We start from the raw sequence: 21887 nt of genomic DNA on the forward strand, positions 1-21887 counted from the left end.
GGGCGGAGTAACACAAATTGTCCTGGAAAGCCTGTGTCTGACAGTGGCCCGGGGCTTTGGCAGGTCACAGAATCCTCACACCTTGCTTGGCACTGACAAGGCAGAGTTACCTAACAGGCAGTTTTTCAGAGTCTGAATTCTAAGGTCACCCACAAGTGAGGGCAGCCAGTGCTGGGAAACCTGATCATTTGTTCACACCCACATGACTTCAAAGCAGTCATTTTTTGGATCTTTAAAGGCATCAAAATCAATTGAAGAACTGGCTGAAAATGCAGATTCTTGGGCCTCACTCCCAGAAGTTCTGGTTCACTAGGTCTGGGACAGGACTGAGGAACTTGCAGGTGATTCTGTGATTCTGGCACACAGTGGTTCCCAGACGACACCCTGAAGTAGCCTAGGCCATTGGGTTATGAATTTTTGGGGGCAAAGGGTGGGCTAGCAGGGACATCTACTTGAGACCTGGTAGCAGGTTTTGACTAATGACAGATGATGAGGTAGACAAATCTTGGGTCTAGGTTTCTCTTTCTCTCATTTACGTTCCTTTCTATCAACAAACTACCCCCTGGTTATCTAGGAACCTCGTAAGTGTTTTCTGTTCTGACCTCTCTGGCAGCATTCCATAGCTCTTCTTTCCCTCCCTTTTACCCCCTTTATGAAAACTTACTTTGCCAGATAACATTCCCTTTGCAATGATACTCTGCAGATATTCCTCAACGATAATCCAGACTGATCTGATAATGGGTGGTATCTGGAATCAAAATCAGACTCTCAGCTAGGAGGAGCTTGGAGCGTCTCTGCTAGAGGTTCAGAAGAAAGCCAAGGTTCAGAGGAGAGAAGTGATTTATTCAGGATCTCACTGGTATTTATGGCAGTGTGCTCTACTTTCCAAGCCAGTCGTTTTTTTCTGCTACCCTAGAAAGCACAGTTTATAGCAAATATACAACACATGGAACTTCACAAATGGAAATCAAAGATTTGACTAAGGTGTAAGGGGAGTGGCCTGTCTGGCCAGCATGGGACTAGGGTGAGGCAAGCAGCACCCTCGCCTATGGCTACATAATTCAAAGGGGTGCCAAAAAACTTAGCCATCAAGATAAGGAATATTTTAGGCATTAAAATTCATACAAAAAAATTGTGACTAATAAAAAAATACAATTTGTAAATAAAGACAGGATCTGTTTTACTGATATTTTTTTCTTTTGCCTTAGGCTCCAGTTTGGCTGAACACAGCCAAATCACAGTAACTGAGACAGAAACTTTAAGCAGATATGTTTGGATTTTAACGGGAATCAATACTGGTAAACCACTATTTCTCAAAACATGTTTTTGAGTCAGGGTGGGGCTGGGTAGAGAAGGAGTTCTATTGCCAAAGTATGGAAAACAATGCATTTTCTATCTTCTTTCTGAAAATTCCTACTGCACTGAAGCCTGTTTTTGAGAAGTGCTGTAGAAATTCCCAAACCGAATTGCTAAACCAATCATTTTTTGCATAATCCAGAGAAGATAGTTTGGAAAGGCTTCCTCAGCTCACGAGCTGGATCGATATAAAGATTTGCAAGGTGGAAGGAAAGAGATTTGAGGGCCCGGGAGGACTCTCCAGGTACTCAGCTCCTACCAGGTAAGCAGCTGCTTACTCCATCTGTGCAGAGGGGGAGCCCAGCCAAACCCACATTGCCTCAGGAAGCCAGACGAAGGGCACAGCCTGGCTGAGACAGAAATTGGAGACCAAGAGCAGGAAAAGAAGTTTTCATGGCCCTGTTCAAGGTCTTTATGCTCTCCAAGAATCCATTCCTGGCTTTGTTGTTTGTTGGCAGAGACAGGATAATGGGTTCATGGCAGCTTCACTTTTGCTGAAGAGAGAAGTAGGACACAGCATAGTGCAAAGCCATGCTTTCTCTCCCTATTCCTGAGGTTCCCTAGCTGCCTGGCCAGAAGCCTAGGAGTGTGGCATGCTCAGGTACAGCCCCTGGTTGGTGTCTATGATATATGCCTTCCTGGATGTGTTATAAGAAACGAGGGGAGCTAGGCTTTCTTTCCACACTCATCACATAAAGGAAAGCACCCCAGACCCTTTGCTGTTCCAAATGTGGTCTGTGGACCAGTATCTTTTGGAAGCTTGTCAGAGATTCAGAATCTCAGACTTAGTGGATTCAGATTTTCATTTTAAGAAGATCCCTGGGTGACTTGCATGCTTCCAAAGCTTGAGAAGAGGTTGCCTTAGAGTCTGGAGACCTGCTTTGATTCTTGCCTCCATCACTGACTCCTACCCTCACCCATGACCTTGGGCAAGGTGCTCATCTTTTTTCTGTTTTCTGTTCTTCGTCTGCCAAATGATGGTCCATCTGCTGCCTTTCCAGATTTCTGGAAGCACCAGTGCATTTTATGCTCTTAAAAAGTATAAAGAGCTCTATAAATGCAAGTTAATAATACAAGCACTAATGATTATCTGAAAACTTAATGCTTACCTAAGACCTTTATTCCATAGCTTCTGTTTTATTAGAAGTTGACTTTTTCTTATAATTTCAACTTTTATTTTAGATTCAGGGGGTACATGTGCAGGTTACCTAGGTGTAGTACATGATGCTGAGGTTTGGGGTATGATTCTTCCTGTCACCCAGGTACTGAGCATCGTACCCAGTAGTTAGATTTTCAAGCCTTGCTTCCTTTCCTCCTTCCCCTCTAGTAGCCCCCATGTCTCTTGTTGCCATCTTTAGATCCATGAGTACCCAATGTTTACCTCCCACTTACAAGTGAGAACATGTGGTAATTCATTTTTTGTTCCCACCTTAATTCACTTGGGAAGATGGCCTCCAGCTGTATCGATGCTGTCACAAAGGACATGATCTCATACTTTTTTATGGCTGCATCATATTCCATGGTGTACCTGCCCCACATTTTCTTTATCCAGTCCACCATTGATGAGCATCTAGGTTGATACCATGTCTTTGCTACTGTGAACAGTGCTGTGATGAACATACGAGTGCATGTGTCTTTTTGGCAGAATGTTTTATTTTCTTTTGGATATATACCCAGTAATGTGATTGCTGGGTTGAACGGTAGTTTGGTTTAAGTTCTCTGAGAAATCTCCAAGCTGGTTTTCACAGTGGCTGAACTCACTTACATTTGCACCAATCGTACATAAGTGTTCTCTTTTCTCCACAGCCTCACCAGCATCTGTTGTTTTTTGACTTTTTAATAGTAGCCATCCTGACTGGTATGAGGTAGTATCTCATTGTGCTTTTGACTTGCATTTCTGTGATGATTAGTGACGTTGAGCATTTTTTCCTATGTATGTTGGTAGCTCGTATGTGTTCTTTTGAGAAGTGTCTTTTCATGTTTTTTGCCCATTTCTTTTAACTTTTATTTTAAGTTCACAAAGTTACATGCAAACATTTGTTATGTAGGTAAACTTGTGTTATGTGGGTTTGTTGTACAGATTATTTCATCACCCAGCTATTAAGCCTAGTACCCATTAGTTATTTTTCATAATCTTCTTCCTCCTTCTACCCTCCACCCTCCAATAGATCCCAGTGTGTGTTGTTCCCCTCCATGTGTCCATGTGTTCTCATCATTTAGCTCCCACTTATAAGTAAGAACATGTAGTATTTGATTTCCTGTTTCTGCCTTAGTTTGCTAAGGATAATGGCCTCCAGCTCCATCCATGTCTCTGTAAGGGACATGATCTCATTCTTTTTTATGGCTGCATAGTATTCTATGGTGTATATGTACCACATTTTCTTTATCCAGTCTATCATTGATGGTTATGCAGATTGATTCCATGTCTTCACTAGGGTGAATAGTGCTCAATAAAAATAAACACCTGCATCTTTCTTTATAATAGAACAATTTATATTTATTTGGATATATACCCAGTAATGGGGTTGCTGGGTTGAATGGTGTTTCTGTTATTAGGTCTCTGAGGAATCGCCACACTTTCTTCCACAATGGTTGAACTAATTTACACCCTCACCAAGAGTGTACAAGCATTTCTTTTCCTCTGCAACCATAATCCGTATTTTTTTTTGCCTTTTTAATAATAGCCAGCCTCAATAATTTTTTGCCTTTTTAGTAATAGCCATTCTGTTGGGTATGAGATAGTTATCTCATTGTGGTTTTGATTTGCATTTCTCTAATTATCAGTGATGTTGAGTTTTTTGCATAATTACTGGCCACATACATGTCTTCTTTTGAAAAGTATCTGTTCATGTTCTTTGCCCACTTTTTAATGGGGTGGTTTGGTTTTTTTCTTGCAAATTTGTTTAAGTTCCTTGTAGATGTTGGATATTAGACCTTTGTCAGATGCTTAGTTTGCAGAAATTTTCTCCCTTTCTGTAGGTTGTCTGTTTACTCCGTTGATAGTTTCTTTTTTTTTTTTTTTTTTTTTTTCCTGGGTACCAAATTTCTTTATTTGAAGGAATGGTACAAATCAAAGAACTTAAGTGGATGTTTTGGTACAACTTATAGAAAAGGTAAAGGAAACCCCAACATGCATGCACTGCCTAGGTGACCAGGGAAGTCACCCCACAGCTATGGGGAAATTAGCCTGAGGCTTAGCTTTCATTATCACTGTCTCCCAGGGTGTGCTTGTCAAAGAGATATTCTGCCAAGCCAGATTCGGGTGCTCCCATCTTGCGCAAGTTGGTCACGTGGTCACCCAATTCTTTGATGGCTTTCACCTGCTCATTCAGGTAATGTGTCTCAATGAAGTCACACAAATGGGGGTCATTTTTGTCAGTGGCCAGTTTGTGCAGTTCCAGTAGTGACTGATTCACATTTTTTTCCAAATGTAATGCACACTCCATCGCATTCAGCCCACTCTCCCAGTCTTCACAGTCTGGTTTCTTGATATCCTGAAGGAAGATTTGGCCACCTCGTTGGTTCTGCAGCTTCATCAGTCTCTCAGCATGTTCCCTCTCCTCATGAGATTGGTGAAGAAAGTATTTGGCAAAGTTCTTCAAAGCCACATCATCACGGTCAAAGTAGTAAGACATGGACAGGTAAACGTAGGAGGCGTAGAGCTCCAGGTTGATCTGGCGGTTGATGGCGGCCTCTGAGTCCTGGTGGTAGTTCTGGCGCACCTGCGAGGTGGACGCGGTCGTCATGGCGGCGACTAAGGAGAGGCGGCGGCGGCGGCGGCGGTGGCTGCGCGGCGCTGGAGCGGCGGCGGAGGCCTTGGGGCAGTCCGAGGGCGCGGTGAAGAGGTGACGGAGGGCTGGCTATGGGCGGCCGGCCGGGATGGGGGACGAGCGCCGGGTTCCGTCCAAGCACTGTTGAAGCAGGAAACCCCGACGACTCTCGGCGAAGAACGTCTGATAGTTTCTTTTTGCTGTGCAGAAGCTCTTTAGTTTAATTAGATCCCATTTGTCAATTTTTGCTTTTGTCACAATTGCTTTTGGTGTCTTCATCATGAAATCTTTGCCCGTGCCCATGTCCTGAATGATATTGCCTAGGTTTTCCTCAAGGTTTTTATAGTTTGGGTTTTTACATTTAAGTCTTTAATCCATCTTGAGTTGATTTTTGAGTAAGGAAGGGGTCCAGTTTCAATTTTCAGCGTATGGCTAGCCAGTTATCCCAGCGCCATTTATTTAGCAGGCAATCCTTTCCCCATTACTTGTTTTTGTCAGGTTTGTCTAAGATCAGATAGTTATAGGTGTATGGCCTTACTTCTGTGTTTTCTGTTCTGTTCCATTGGTCTATGTGTCTGTTTTTCTACTAGTACCATCCTGCTTTAGTTACTGTAGCCCTGTAATATAGTTTGAAGTTGGGGAGTGTGATGCCTTCAGCTTTGTTCTTTTTTGCTTAGGATTGTCTTGGCTATTTGGGCTCGTTTTTGTTTCCATATGAATTTTTAAATAGTATTTTCTAGTTCTGGGAAGAATCTCAGTGGCAGTTTAATAGAAATAGCATTGAGTCTATAAATTACTTTGGGCAGTATGGCCATTTTCATGATGTTGATTCTTCCTATCGATGAGCATGGAATGTGTTTTCACTTGTTTGTGTCATCTCTAATTTATTTGAACAGTGGTTTGAAGTTCTCCTTGTAGAGATCTTTCACCTCCCTAGTCAGCTGTATTCCTAGGTAATGTATTCTTTTTGTGGCAATTGTGAATGAGAGTTCGTTCCCGATTTGGCTTTTGGCTTGACTGTTGTTGGTATATAGGAACGCTAGTGATTTTTGCACATTGATTTTTGATCCTGAGACTTTGCTGAAGTTGTTTGTCAATTTAAGAAGCTTGTGGGCTGAGACTGTGGGATTTTTTAGATATAGGATCATGTCATCTGCAAACAGGGATGGTTTGACTTCCCCTCTTCCTATTTGGAGTGCCTTTTATTTCTTTCTCTTGCCTGATTGCCCTGGCCAGGACTTCTAATACTATGTTGAATAGGAGTGGTGAGAGAGGGCATCTTTGTCTTGTGCTGGTTTTCAAGGGAATGCTTCCAGCTTTTGCCCATTCAGTATGGTGGTGGCTATGGGTTTGTCATGGATGGCTCTTATTATTTTGAGGTATGTTCATTAAGTACCTAGTTTATTGAAAGTTTTTTACATGAAAAGATGTTGAATTTTATCAAAATCTTTTTCCACATCTATTGAGATAATCATGGTTTTCGTCTTTAGTTCTGTTTATGTGAGGCATCACATTTATTGGTTTACATATGATGAACCAAACTTGCTTGCCAAGGACAAATAAAGCCTACTTGATTGTGGTGGATAAGCTTTTTGATGTGCTGCTGGATTCGGTTTGCCAGTAATTTGTTAAGAATTTTTGCATCAATGTTCATCAAGGATATTGGCCTGACTTTTTTTGTTGTTGTTGTTGTTGTATCTCTACCAGGTTTTGGTATCAGGATGATGCTGGCCTCATAGAATAAGTTAGAGAGGAGTCACTCCTCCTCAGTGTTTTGGAGTAGTTTCAGTAGGAATGATACCAGCTCTTCTTTGGACACCTGATAGAATTCAGCTGTGAATCCATCCGATCCTGGGCTTTTTTTGGTTGGTAGGCTATTTATTACTGCCTCAATTTCAGAGCTCATTATTGGTCTGTTCAGGGATTCACTTTCTTCCTGGTTCAGTCTTGGAAGGGTGTATGTGTCCAGGAATTTATCCATTTCTCCAAGATTCTCTAGTTTATGTACATAGAGGTTTTCATAATATTCTCTGATGGTTGTTTGTATTTCTGTAGGGTAAGTGATAATATCCTTCTTGTCATTTCTGATTGTGTTTGTTTTAATCTTCTGTCTTTTCTTATTAGTCTAGCTAGTGGTCTATCTATTTTATTAATTTTTTCAAGAAAACTAGCTCCTGGATTCATTGATCTTTTGAATGGCTTTTTTGTGTCTCATTCTCCTTCAGTTCAGCCCTAATTTTGATTGTTTTGTGTCTTCTGCTAGCTTTGGGATTTCTTTGCACTTGATTCTCTAGTTCTTTTAGTTTTTATATTAAGTTGTTAACTTGAGATCTTTCTAACTCTTTGATGTGAACATTTCAGTGCTATAAGTTTCCTGCTTAACACTGCCTTAGCTGCGTCCCAAAGATTCTGGTATGTTGTATCTTTGTTGTCATTACTTTCAAAGTACTTCTTCATTTCTGCCTTAATTTCATTATTTACCCCAAAGTCATTCAGCAGCAGGTTATCCAATTTCCATGTAATTGTATGGTTTTGAGTGAATTTCTTAGTCTTGATTTCTAATTTGATTGTGCTGTGGTCTGAGAGATTGTTTGTTATGATTTCAGTTCTTTTGTATTTGACGAGGAGAATTTTACTTCTGATTATGTGATCTATTTTAGAATATATGCCATGTGGTGATGAGAGAATATGTATTCTGTTGTTTTTGGGTGGAGAGTTCTATAGATGTCTATCAGTTCTGCTTGATCCAGAGCTGAGTTCAGGTCCTGAATATCTTTGTTAATTTTTTCTTGATGATCTGTCTAATATTGTCAGTGGGGCCGTAAATTCTGCCACTATTATTGTGTGGGAGTCTAAATCTCTTTGAAGGTCTCTAAGAACTTGCTTTTTTGAATCTGGGTGCTCCTATGTTGGGAACATATATATATATATAGGATAGTGAGATTTTCTTACTGAATTGCACCCTTTACCATTACATAATGCCCTTCTTCGTCTTTTTTGACCTTTGTTGGCTTAAACGCTGTTTTGTCAGAAACTAGGATCGCAACTCCTGCTTTTTTCTGTTTTCCATTTGCTTGGTAGGTTTTTCTCCATCTCTTTATTTTGAGCCTGTGTGTGTCATTGCATGTGAGATGGGTCTCTTGAAGACAGCATACTAATGGGTCTTCGTTCTTCATCCAGCTTGCCACTCTGTGTCTTTTGATTGAGTCATTCAGCCCATTTACATTTAAGGTTAGTACTGATATGTGTAGATTTAATCCTGTCATCATTATGTTAGCTGGTTATTTTGCAAACTTGTTTATGTAGTTTCTTTATAGTGACACTGGTCTGTATACTTCAGTGTGTTTTTACGAGGCTGGTAATGGTCTTTCCTTTACAAATTAAGTACTTCCTTCAGGAGCTCTTGTAAGGCAGGCCTAGTGGTAACAAATTCCCTCAGCATTTGCTTGTCTGAAAAGGATCTTACTTCTCCTTTGCTTATGAATCTTAGTTTGGCCAGATATGAAAGTCTGGGTTGGAATCTCTTTTCTTTAAGAATGTTGAATATTGGCCCCCATTCTTTTCTGGCTTACAGGGTTTCAGCTGAGAAGTCTGCTGTCAGTCTGAGGGGCTTCCTTTTGTAGATGACCTGATCTTTTCCTCTAGCTGCCTTTAACATTTTTTTCTTTTCTTTTTTTTTTTTTCTTTTTTTTTTTTATTATACTTTAGGGTTTTAGGGTACATGTGCACAATGTGCAGGTTTGTTACATATGTATCCATGTGCCATGTTGATTTCCTGCACCCATTAACTCGTCATTTAGCATTAGGTGTATCTCCTAATGCTGTCCCTCCCCCCTCCCCCCACCCCACAACAGTCCCCGGAGCGTGATGTTCCCCTTCCTGTGTCCATGAGTTCTCATTGTTCAATTCCCACCTATGAGTGAGAACATGCGGTGTTTGGTTTTTTGTCCTTGCGATAGTTTACTGAGAATGATGTTTTCCAGTTTCATCCATGTCCCTACAAAGGACACGAACTCATCATTTTTTATGGCTGCATAGTATTCCATGGTGTATATGTGCCACATTTTCTTAATCCAGTCTATCGTTGTTGGACATTTGGGTTGGTTCCAACTCTTTGCTATTGTGAATAGTGCCGCAATAAACATACGTGTGCATGTGTCTTTATAGCAGCATGATTTATAGTCCTTTGGGTATATACCCAGTAATGGGATGGCTGGATCAAATGGTATTTCTAGTTCTAGATCCCTGAGGAATCGCCACACTGACTTCCACAATGGTTGAACTAGTTTACAGTCCCACCAACAGTGTAAAAGTGTTCCTATTTCTCCACATCCTCTCCAGCACCTGTTGTTTCCTGATTTTTTAATGATGGCCATTCTAACTGGTGTGAGATGGTATCTCACTGTGGTTTTGATTTGCATTTCTCTGATGGCCAGTGATGAGGAGCATTTCTTCATGTGTTTTTTGGCTGCATAAATGTCTTCTTTTGAGAAGTGTCTGTTCATGTCCTCTGCCCACTTTTTGATGGGGTTGTTTGTTTTTTTCTTGTAAATTTGTTTGAGTTCATTGTAGATTCTGGATATTAGCCCTTTGTCAGATGAGTAGGTTGCAAAAATTTTCTCCCATTGTGTAGGTTGCCTGTTGACTCTGATGATAGTTTCTTTTCCTGTGCAGAAGCTCTTTAGTTTAATGAGATCCCATTTGTCGATTTTGGCTTTTGTTGCCATTGCTTTTGGTGTTTTAGACATGAAGTCCTTGCCCACGCCTATGTCCTGAATGGTATTGCCTAGGTTTTCTTGTAGGATTTTAATGGTTTTAGGTCTAACATATAAGTCTTTAATCCATCTTGAATTAATTTTTGTATAAGGTGTAAGGAAGGGATCCAGCTGCAGCTTTCTACATATGGCTAGCCAGTTTTCCCAGCACCATTTATTAAATAGGGAATCCTTTCCCCATTTCTTGTTTTTGTCAGGTTTGTCAAAGATCAGATAGTTGTAGCTATGCGGCATCATTTCTGAGGGCTCTGTTCTGTTCCATTGATCTATGTCTCTGTTGTGGTACCAGTACCATGCTGCTTTGGTTACTGTAGCCTTGTAGTATAGTTTAAAGTCAGGTAGCGTGATGCCTCCAGCTTTGTTCTTTTGACTTAGGATTGACTTGGCGATGCGGGCTCTTTTTTGGTTCCATATGAACTTTAAAGTAGTTTTTTCCAATTCTGTGAAGAAAGTCATTGGTAGCTTGATGGGGATGGCATTGAATCTATAAATTACCTTGGGCAGTATGGCCATTTTCACGATATTGATTCTTCCAACCCATGAGCATGGAATGTTCTTCCATTTGTTTGTATCCTCTTTTATTTCCTTGAGCAGTGGTTTGTAGTTCTCCTTGAAGAGGTCCTTCACATCCCTTGTAAGTTGGATTCCTAGGTATTTTATTCTCTTTGAAGCAATTGTGAATGGGAGTTCACTCATGATTTGGCTCTCTGTTTGTCTGTTATTGGTGTACAAGAATGCTTGTGATTTTTGTACATTAATTTTGTATCCTGAGACTTTGCTGAAGTTGCTAATCAGCTTAAGGAGATTTTGGGCTGAGACAATGGGGTTTTCTAGATATACAATCATGTCATCTGCAAACAGGGACAATTTGACTTCCTCTTTTCCTAATTGAATACCCTTTATTTCCTTCTCCTGCCTGATTGCTCTGGCCAGAACTTCCAGCACTATGTTGAATAGGAGCGGTGAGAGAGGGCATCCCTGTCTTGTGCCAGTTTTCAGAGGGAATGCTTCCAGTTTTTGCCCATTCAGTATGATATTGGCTGTGGGTTTGTTGTAGATAGCTCTTATTATTTTGAGATACGTCCCATCAATACCTAATTTATTGAGAGTTTTTAGCATGAAGGGTTGTTGAATTTTGTCAAAGGCCTTTTCTGCATCTATTGAGATAATCATGTGGTTTTTGTCTTTGCTTCTGTTTATATGCTGGATTACATTTATTGATTTGCGTATGTTGAACCAGCCTTGCATCCCAGGGATGAAGCCCACTTGATCATGGTGGATAAGCTTTTTGATGTGCTGCTGGATTCGGTTTGCCAGTATTTTATTGAGGATTTTTGCATCAATGTTCATCAAGGATATTGGTCTGAAATTCTCTTTTTTGGTTATGTCTCTGCCAGGTTTTGGTATCAGGACGATGCTGGCTTCGTAAAATGTGTTAGGGAGGATTCCCTCTTTTTCTATCGATTGGAATAGTTTCAGAAGGAATGGTACCAGTTCCTCCTTGTACCTCTGGTAGAATTCAGCTGTGAATCCATCAGGTCCTGGACTCTTTTTGGTTCGTAAGCTATTGATTATTGCCACAATTTCAGAACCTGTTATTGGTCTATTCAGAGATTCAACTTCTTCCTGGTTTAGTCTTGGGAGGGTGTATTTGTCGAGGAATTTATCCATTTCTTCTAGATTTTCTAGTTTATTTGCATAGAGGTGTTTGTAGTATTCTCTGATGGTAGATTGTATTTCTGTGGGATCAGTGGTGATATCCCCTTTTTCGTTTTTTATTGCATCTATTTGATTCTTCTCTCTTTTCTTCTTTATTAGTCTTGCTAGCGGTCCATCAATTTTGTTGATCTTTTCAAAAAACCAGCTCCTGGATTCATTAATTTTTTGAAGGGTTTTTTGTGTCTCTATTTCCTTCAGTTCTGCTCTGATTTTAGTTATTTCTAGCCTTCTGCTAGCTTTTGAATGTGTTTGCTCTTGCTTTTCTAGTTCTTTTAATTGTGATGTTAGGGTGTCAATTTTGGATCTTTCCTGCTTTCTCTTGTGGGCATTTAGTGCCATAAATTTCCCTCTACACACTGCTTTGAACGTGTCCCAGAGATTCTGGTATGTTGTGTCTTTGTTCTCGTTGGTTTCAAAGAACATCTTTATTTCTGCCTTCATTTCATTATGTACCCAATAGTCATTCAGGAGCAGGTTGTTCAGTTTCCATGTAGTTGAGCGGTTTTGACTGAGTTTCTTAATCCTGAGTTCTAGTTTGATTGCACTGTGGTCTGAGAGACAGTTTGTTATAATCTCTGTTCTTTTACATTTGCTGAGAAGAGCTTTACTTCCAACTATGTGGTAAATTTTGGAATAGGTGTGGTGTGGTGCTGAAAAAAATGTATATTCTGTTGATTTGGGGTGGAGAGTTCTGTAGATGTCTATTAGGTCCACTTTATGTAGAGCTGAGTTCAATTCCTGGATATCCTTGTTAACTTTCTGTCTCGTTGATCTGTCTAATGCTGGCAGTGGGGTGTTAACATCTCCCATTATTATTGTGTGGGAGTTTAAGTCCCTTTGTAGGTCACTGAGGACTTGCTTTATGAATCTGGGTGCTCCTGTGTTGGGTGCATATATATTTAGGATAGTTAGCTCTTCTTGTTGAATTGATCCCTTTACCATTATGTAATGGCCTTCTTTGTCTCTTTTGATCTTTGTTGGTTTAAAGTCTATTTTATCAGAGACTAGGATTGCAACTCCTGCCTTTTTTTGTTTTCCAGTTGCTTGATAGATCTTCCTCCATCCCTTTATTTTGAGTCTATGTGTGTCTCTGCACGTGAGATGGGTTTCCTGAATACAGCACACTGATGGGTCCCGACTCCTTATCCAGTTTGCCAGTCTGTGTCTTTTGATTGGAGCATTTAGCCCATTTACATTTAACGTGAATATTGTTATGTGTGAATCTGATCCTGTCATTATGATGTTAGTTGGTTATTTTGCTCGTTAGTTGCTATAGTTTCTTCCTAGCCTCGATGGTCTTTACAATTTGGCATGTTTTTGCAGGGGCTGGTACCGGTTGTTCCTTTCTATGTTTAGTGCTTCCTTCAGGAGCTCTTTTAGGGCAGGCCTGGTGGTGACAAAATCACTCAGCGTTTGCTTGTCTGTAAAGTATTTTATTTCTCCTTCACTTATGAAGCTTAGTTTGGTGGGATAGGAAATTCTGGGTTGAAAATTCTTTTCTTTAAGAATGTTGAATATCGGCCCCCACTCTCTTCTGGCTTGTAGAGTTTCTGCTGAGAGATCAGCTGTTAGTCTGATGGGCTTCCCTTTGTGGGTAACCCGACCTTTCTCTCTGGCTGCCCTTAACATTTTTTCCTTCATTTCAACTTTGGTGAATCTGACAATTATGTGTCTTGGAGTTGCCCTTCTCGAGGAGTATCTTTGTGGCGTTCTCTGTATTTCCTGAATCTGAATGCTGGCCTGACTTGCTAGATTGGGGAAGTTCTCCTGGATAATATCTTGCAGAGTGTTTTCCAACTCGGTTCCATTCTCCCCATCATTTTCAGGTACACCAATCAGACGTAGGTTTGGTCTTTTCACATAGTCCCAAATTTCTTGGAGGCTTTGTTCATTTCTTTTTATTCTTTTTTCTCTAAACTTCCCTTCTCTCTTCATTTCATTCATTTCATCTTCTATCAGCGATACCCTTTCTTCCAGTTGATCGCATCTGCTACTGAGGCTTCTGCATTCTTCGCGTAGTTCTCGAAACTTGGCTTTCAGCTCCATCATCTCCTTTAAGCCCTTCTCTCCATTGGTTATTCTAGTTATCCATTCTTCTAATTTTTTTTCAAAGTTTTTAACTTCTTTGCTATTGTTTTGAATTTCCTCTCGTAGCTCAGAGTAGTTTGATCGTCTGAAGCCTTCTTCTCTCAACTCATCAAAGTCATCCTCCATCCAGCTTTGTTCCGTTGCTGGTGAGGAACTGCGTTCCTTTGGAGGAGGAGAGGTGCTCTGTTTTTTAGAGTTTCCAGTTTTTTTGGTCTGTTTTTTCCCCATTTTTGTGGTTTTGTCTACTTTTTGTCTTCGATGATGGTGATGTACAGATGTGTTTTTGGTGTGGATGTCCTTTCTGTTTGTTAATTTTCCTTCTACCAGACAAGACCCTCAGCTGCAGGTCTGTTGGAGTTTACTAGAGGTCCACTCCAGACCCTGTTTGGCTGGGTGTCAGCACCGGTGGCTGCAGAACAGCGGATTTTCGTGAGACCACAAATTCAGCTGTCTGATAGTTCCTCTGAAAGTTTTGTCTCAGAGGAGTACCCGGTTGAATGAGGTGTCAGTCTGTCCCTACTGGGGGGTGCCTCCCAGTTAGGCTGCTCAGGGGTGAGGGACCCACTTTAGGAGGCAGTCTGTCCATTCTCAGATCTCCAGCTGCGTGCTGGGAGAACCACTACTCTCTTCAAAGCTGTCTGTCAGACAGGGACATTTAAGGCTGTGGAGGTTCTGGCTGAGTTTTTGGTTGTCTGTGCCCTGCCCCCAGAGGTGGAGCCTACAGAGGCAGGCAGGCCTCCATGAGCTGTGGTGGGCTCCACCCAGTTCGAGCTTCCTGGCTGCTTTGTTTACCTAAGCAAGCCTGGGCAATGGCGGGCGCCCCTCCCCCAGCCTCGTTGCCGCCTTGCAGCTTGATCTCAGACTGCTGTGCTAGCAATCAGCAAGACTCTGTGGGCATAGGACCCTCCGAGCCAGGTGTGGGACACAATCTCCTAGTGTGCCGTTTTCCAGGCCCGTTGGAAAAGCGCAGTATTAGGACGGGACTGACCCGATATTCCAGGTGCCGTCTGTTTCCCCTTTCTTTGACTAGGAAAGGGAACTCCCTGACCCCTTGCGCTTCCCGAGTGAGGCAATGCCTCCCCCTGCCTCGGCTCGCGCACAGTGCGCTTCACCGACTGTCCTGAACCCACTGTTAGGCACTCCCTAGTGAGATGAAAGCGGTACCTCAAGCAGAAATGCAGAAATCACCCGTCTTCTGTGTCGCTGGGGCTGGGAGCTGGAGACCGGAGCTGTTCCTATTCGGCCATCTTGGCTCCACCTTTTCTTTTATTTTGACCTCAGAAAATCTGATGATTATGTGTCTTGGGGATAATCTTCTTTGGAAGTATCTTATGAATGTTGGCCTCTCTAGCTAGATTGGGGAAGTTCTCATGAATGATATCTTGAAGTATGTTTACTAAGTTGGTTCCATTCTCCCTGTCTCTTTCAAGGACACCAATCCGTCATAGATTTGGTCCCTTTACGTAATCCCATATTTCTCAAAGGTTTTGTTTATTGCTTTTCATTTTTTTTTCTATTCTTGTCTGCTTGTCTTATTTCAAAAAGACAATCTTCAAGCTCTGAGATTCTTTTCTCCACTTAATCTATTCTATTAATACTTGTGATTGTGTTGTGAAATTCTTGTAATGGGTTTTTTTTAGCTCTGTAAGGTCAGTTATGTTTTTCTCTGTATTGGCTATTTTGTCTGTCAGCTCCTGCATTGTTTTATCATCATTTTTAGCTTCTTTGCATTGGGTTTCAGTGTACTCAGCTCAATGATCTTCATTCCTATCCATATTCTGAATTCCATTTCTGTCATTTTAGCTATCTTAGCCTCAGCCCAGTTATGAACCCTTGCTGGAAAGGTGATGCAGCTGTTTGGAGGAAAGAAGGCACTCTGACTTTTCATATTTTCAGCATTCTTGCCCTGATTCTTTCTCATATTTGTGGGCTTATCTACCTTTAATCTTTGAGGTTGCTGACCTTTGCATGGGTTTTTTTTTTTTTTCTTAATCCTATTTGATGACTTTGAGGGTTTGATTTTGGTATAAGATGGATTCAGCTGACTGGCTTCATTTTGGGGAGATTTTAGGGGGCCAACACCCAGCTCCCAATTCCTAGACTGTGCTCTTACTCCAGGGGACTTGTATTGGGCCCCAGCTTTGTTCTCTGGCTCTGTGATGTTTGGAGTCCACTGCATAGGAGGTGCCAAGGTGTGGCAGCTGTAACAGAGTGCTAGCAGATGCAGGGGTGCCTACCTCCCTGTGGGTGTTCACCACAATGACAGAGGCAGCACAGCTGGGTGGAGTGGGGGGCCCCTGCTGGAGATTATGTGTGTGGTTGTACTGGATGTGGTATTGGCTTGGGGCAGGGTGCTGGCTGGGGCAGGTTTGGGTGCCTTCTCTGTGCCCTGCAAGCAGGAGTGATCCCTGAGGGTGTGGGGGTATCTGCTGTTCTCTGTGCAGTATTAGTATAAGGGCAGGGTGCTGGCAGGGGTGGGGCTTGCTGGCTCTATGCCCACCAAAGCTCCATCTGCAATGGTGGCTGGGGGCTGGGTAGGTGCAGACTACACTCCAGTGTGCTGGCGGGGCAAGGAAAGCAAAACCTATCTGTGCAGACGTGTGCCAGGAAAGTGATGTAGGGCATTGCCATGGGCCCTGGTGAAGCTGCAGTATGGGGAGGGAGCATATGCATGGCTGTATAGGCCACACCTCACTGGACTTCTCCACTAGTCAGGCAAGATCCACTGGCACAGAAGCTATGCTGTGGGCCCCCAAGGTACCCAAGACTGCCCTCTAAGCAGGTGTGGCCAGGCTGGGGCCCCAGAAGAGGCCAACAGACTAAGGGGTGTTCAGGTCAGACCAGCTCCATCTGATGTGCAAGACCACCCTTCAGTGATCAGGTCCAACAATTCTCCTATGGCTGAAGTCTCTTATGGGAGCAAGTTGAGTCTAGGGGGATGGCCACCCCTGGCTGTGCTGCACTACAGACACCCCCACAGCAAACCCTCTGGGCTCCACATCGGCTGGCTTGTTGCCCCAACACTTCTCTAAGCAGCCCTCCCTGCTACCTCAAGTGTCCATGGTGGTCAAGGGGTCCCCTCCTTCTAGGGTTCCCAAGGCCTGTGACGAGAGCAGGTTGGTCCTTGCCAGTTCAACTCACCCATTCCCCCTGAGCTGTTGTTGTTCAAAAGTGAGTCCTGCTGCAGGGTAGCCCATGCAGGGTTCCCAGCTTTCTGTGTCTTACCTCCATCCATTCTCAGTGCCCTCCTTCTGAAGATCTATTAAAAGCATGCCAGTCATCTCAGTCCCTCTGTGGGAGCTGTTCCACTTGTCTCCGTCTAGTTGGCCATCTTGCCTTCTCCCCCTTTGCTCATTTTTAATGGAGTTGTTTTTTGCTTATTCAGTTAAGTTCTTTATAGATTCTGTATATTAGGCCTTGTCAGATGCATACTTTGAAAATATTTCCTCCCATTCTGTGGGTTGTCTGTTTACTCTGTTGGTAGTTTATTTTGCTGTGCAGAAGCTCTTTAGTTTAATTAGGTCTTACTTGGAGATTAACTTTTTTTTGAGAGCCCAAAACTTTGTCTCTCCTGTACCTACATAACTGTTGCACCCATTCATTGATTAATTCAGTTATCCTTCCATTTATTTATCCCCACCCTTTATTATCCTTCATACCATATACCCATCCATTTAAAAATTATTCCATCTTCTTGTCCATTGTACCCATTTATCCATCTGTCAGCCAATCTAGTAATTGGTTCTTTTGTGCCTGAGGTCATGAACTGCTGTCCCACAAATGGCACTTTATCAACCCCTAGCTGTAGAGAAGGGAGATCTTGAGAAGCAACGATCCCAAGCCTAAAAGAGTACATTGTATTTTGCCTTTTAAATCCATAAACCACTTTTATCCAAACATCTAACCCACCTCATCAAGTTGGCTGACACCATTGGGAAATGCATATGTCTAATGGGGAAAGGAGGGGTGTGGACAAGCAGGTATAATAAATGTGTAAATTTGGCCAGGGGTAAGAGCATAGGTGATAAAGGTCCTGGTGTATCCCAACTTAAAAAGGCAAAAGGAAATTTAACCCTTGAGATTAAATAAAGCTTAGTGTGTTGGCCACCAGGTGGAGCCATGTGTGCCAGCCATACAAGTCTAGTGTGTGAGACATGCTGTTGAGGAAGTGTGTGTGTGTTGGGGTAGGGGATAGTGAGTTCTGCATATTTACCTTTTACATTGTCATGAGTGCATTCTTGCCTCTCAATGATAATTTCTCATAAACATTATATAGCTGTATAACAAATAGAAATATGCAAAAATCACAAGTGACAGCTCAGTGAATTATTACACTGATGCTATCATCTCCCAAGTCAAGCAATAGGCAGTGCCAGTACCCTAGAAGCTCCCTCATGCCCCCTGCCAGCCACTGCTCTTCCTTCCTCTCCAAAGTAAGCACTATTCTGACATCTAACAGCATAGATGATTTGGGGTGGATTTTAACTTTCTATAAATGGGATATACCATACATGTTATTTTATATCTGGTATCTTTTACTTTATGAGATTCATCCATGTTGCATGTAATTCATATTTATACAATAGAAAACTATGCATTAATAAAAAGGATTTTTTTCATTGCAGCTGCTGGTTAGAAGCTGGGGAGTGTCACTGGATCTGTACTTCTCTCTGCCTCCTGTCCCCTCAAATCTCTGACTGCTGGCACTCTGGCCACATTCCTTTTACTTTTTGTATTCACAGTAATAAAAGGCAGGAGGTGGGAGAAGAGTTCTCAAATAGCTTCTGTATGACCTTGGGCAAATCATCCAAACTCCCTTTTCCCACTTAGAAAGATTGTATAACAAAGCCCAGCAATTTCATATATGACAACATGCATAAAAATGCTTTAAAAGTGACAGATAAATATGGAGTAAAGGACAGTAAGAAGATTGAACATTTCATTGGTGTCCCCGCACCAGCACTGTTCTAAATACTTTGTGTTTTAACCCGTTTAATACCTTCTCCCTTAGGTTGTATGATTATTCCCGTTTCACAGATGAGGGAACTGAGCACAAAACAGTCCAGGCCTGCCTGAGAAGGCACAGCTTCAAGGGACAGAGCTGGAAGGTGAACTCCAAAGCCATTGCTTTCACCAGTCCCCTGTGCTGCCTCCCAGTTACTTTTTTTAACTTTGTCAGCAGCACATGAAAGACACTTTCTTTTTTTTTTTTTTTTTTTTTTTTTAAGACAGAGTCTCGCTCTGTCTCCCAGGCTGGAGTGCAGTGGCACGATCTCGGCTCACTGCAAGCTCCGCCTCCCGGGTTCACGCCATTCTCCTGCCTCAGCCTCCCGACACTTTCAAAACCCAGAGTGGCCTAGGAAGAACCTTCGTGTGGCTCCTGTTCACCTTCTGAGCCTCGTTCCTGCTGCTGTCCTCCTTGCTCACAACGCTCCAGTGTCATTGCCCTTCTGCTACATCTTAAAGCATGTGGCACCTTCTCTAGTACAAAATATTCTTGCTCCCTCTGCCTGGAACACTTTTCCCTGCCCTTGGCTGGGTGGGCTCCTTCTCATCCTCTAGGTCTCCCCATAGTCATCACCAACACAGAGTTCTTTTCCAGCACTCAAAGTAGGTCCAGTCTTTATTCTCTGCCATAGCATCCCCTTTATTTCCTTCCTAGTGATTATTATCTGTAATGGTCACCTTGCTGTGCTGACTTGGTTATCTGTTTTCCCTGCACTAGGTCATATCCTCCTACGATGTCCTTTTAAAGGGCCTTTGTCACAGTTGTGCTCACAGCGCCTGGCAATAGCAGGGCTTTGTCAAAGATCTTTGAAGCAACTCAGTGGGTCCCCAGGTTCTTGGCTGCCCACTCTTTACCACTTGGGAGCCATTTAGCTTTTGTTCTCATGTAATCAGGTGTTTCCCAAGTAAATACAGCATGGTCTGCTTGTTGACCCAGACTAATGGGTTCTAGAAAGCAGCGTGGGGTCATTGTAAACCCAGAACAAACTCTGGAAAACAATCTTCAACTGGTCTGAATTTGTTGTGCATCCTTTCAATTAGCAATATGCTTTGTGGCAATACAACCAGAATCCCCCATGGAGCTGAGTGATAGTAGTTAAAACTGACTCCACATGATTCTGGAAGATGTCCCTTCCTGGTTTCCTCCTTCACTTTTACAAGTGGTATTAGTTAAAATTGACTCCATCTTTGTTGGGGTCACTGATTTATCAGGAAGTTAATAGGATGAGCAAGTAAAGGGATAGAAGGTAAGAAACCTCCAGTCCACCCTCAAGTTTTTATCTGACTTGTCCTTGTAACTGTACTGGGTCTGTCAGAGAAGTGATTCGAGTCCCATTATAATGCTTGTCACTCCCCAACCTCCAGTTCAAAGGCGAGTCCCTAGAATGAATGCTGCTAAAAAACAAAGCCGCTATTGTTGGGAAAACCAAGATCAGTCCATGACCCTGTTTGGAAGCAGCTGGTTGTAAAGAGGCTGTTATTTAGTTTGAGCCTAAACAGCCTGTCCCTGAGAGGGAAGGCAGGCCACGCCTGGGGGGTGGGAGTGTGAAGTAAGAAGTTATGCACACTCCCCTCCTCCCCCACCCCTGCCCCAGGGCTTGGCCTCACACTTCCCTTTCCCTTCCCCAGTGCAGCTGGCAGAGGAAATCGTTCCCTAGACTACCAGCCCTGCTCCTGGTAGCACCAGAGCAGATGGCAGATGTGTAACTGACTGCAAGCCAACTTGTGATCTGCTGATGACCTGAGACCTGCTAGATAGGCCGGTGGCTGGAGTAAGGAAGTAAAAAAAGATACATCAAAAACTCAGGATTTCAAAAGCTTCAAACCTGCCAGGAAAATTAGACAGCAAAGGCCTTGACTGGGGAGTTCTTGATACCCACTGAGAGAAAGGAATGTGAATTTTGTGAGAAGAGTTTAGAGAGAAAATAACTTTTAGAGTTCTCCAGTTTTGGGGACATACCACACCCGACCAGGCAGAGCCCTGATAATCCTTCTCTAGAAAGAAGGAACGGAAACCCCCATCATGACAAGGCTCCTGTCTGCAGGGTGGGGTAGAGCAGGTTTAACTCACTGCAACAATTGGGTGGGCAGGAACAGAGCTCCCCTTGGGCTATGGTCAAGCAGCAGGTGAAGGACGGGATCTGTTAGAGCAGCGGTCCTCAGTTGGGGGCGATTTTGCCCTCCAGGGACATTTGGCACTGTTTGGAGGCATTTCGGGCTGTCACAACCAGAGGGATGTGCGACTGGCATCTAGTGGGTAGAGTCCAGAGATACCGCCGAACATCCTGAAGTGCACAGGACAGCCCACCAAACAAAGAATTATTCAGCCAGAAATGTCAGTAGTACTGAGGTTGGGAAACCCTGAATTAGAGTCTCTGAGAGTATGAGGGTCTTGTTTCCTGGAGTAGAGGCACCCTTGTGTTGCAAAGAAAATCGTCCTTGAAACTCCCATCATCTTGGTGTTCCTGTAACTCTCATGAACATGAGAATCACCAGGGATCTTGTTCAAATGTGAATTTGAATTCTGCAAGTCTGGTGAGGGCCTGAGAGTCTGCAACCAGCTCCCAAGGGATGGCGTTGTGGTTGGTCCACAGATCACACTTTCGAGTGCATTCATATTGTCCCACTCTCCTCTTTCCGTCCCCACACCCAGCCTTCTTTGTCATACTCTGAGCCATTCCATGCCCTGTCACCAAGAAACATGTGGTGGCATTTAAGCTCTGCTGCCCAGATGACAGTATCTCTCCAGCCGTTGCCAATTTGAAGTTCAGGGTGTTGATGAAATCGATTGACTTAGTTGGAAATCGGATCCCAAGAGACCCGATCAAGCTACCACCACGCATGCTTCAAACAAACAAATCTGTACCTCGGGACACTTTTTGCATGGTCTGCGAGGCTTCACCTGTGTAGCAGTTTAGCAGCATGCTAAACCAGGGTTGACAACCTGTGTCTATAAAGGTCCAGAAAGTAAATATTTGAGGCTTTGCAGGTCATGCAGTCTGTCACAGTTCCCCAAATCTGGAAAGCAATCACCAACAAATGCAAATGAATAGGTGTAGTTGTGTTTGAATACAAATTTATTTACAAAAACAGGCAGTAAGCTGGATTTGGCCCATTGCCACTGTAGTTTGCAAACCCCTGTTCTAAACAATTCCATGTTCTTCATGATTCT

General features: G+C 42.8%; 2 protein-coding genes across 5 annotated transcripts in view; one reads left to right on the forward strand and one right to left on the reverse strand.

Annotated features, from left to right (window-relative positions):
• PRICKLE2 (prickle planar cell polarity protein 2) overlaps window positions 1–21887 on the forward strand; it is a 367969-nt gene that overhangs the window by 331351 nt on the left and 14731 nt on the right. The window lies entirely within an intron of this gene.
• Window positions 4360–5312, reverse strand: LOC129471037 (ferritin heavy chain-like). Its single transcript, XM_055259217.2, has one exon. It carries the CDS (start codon window positions 5100–5102, stop codon window positions 4551–4553), a length of 552 nt encoding a protein of 183 aa, XP_055115192.1. The 5' UTR covers window positions 5103–5312; the 3' UTR covers window positions 4360–4550.

The sequence above is a fragment of the Symphalangus syndactylus genome, chromosome 21, assembly GCF_028878055.3.
Source record: "Symphalangus syndactylus isolate Jambi chromosome 21, NHGRI_mSymSyn1-v2.1_pri, whole genome shotgun sequence".
Lineage (NCBI taxonomy): Eukaryota > Metazoa > Chordata > Mammalia > Primates > Hylobatidae > Symphalangus > Symphalangus syndactylus.

Bases quoted from the DNA above. Each gene is read 5' to 3' on its own strand.
- LOC129471037 (XM_055259217.2), bottom strand. From the start codon at position 5,102: ATGACGACCGCGTCCACCTCGCAGGTGCGCCAGAACTACCACCAGGAC.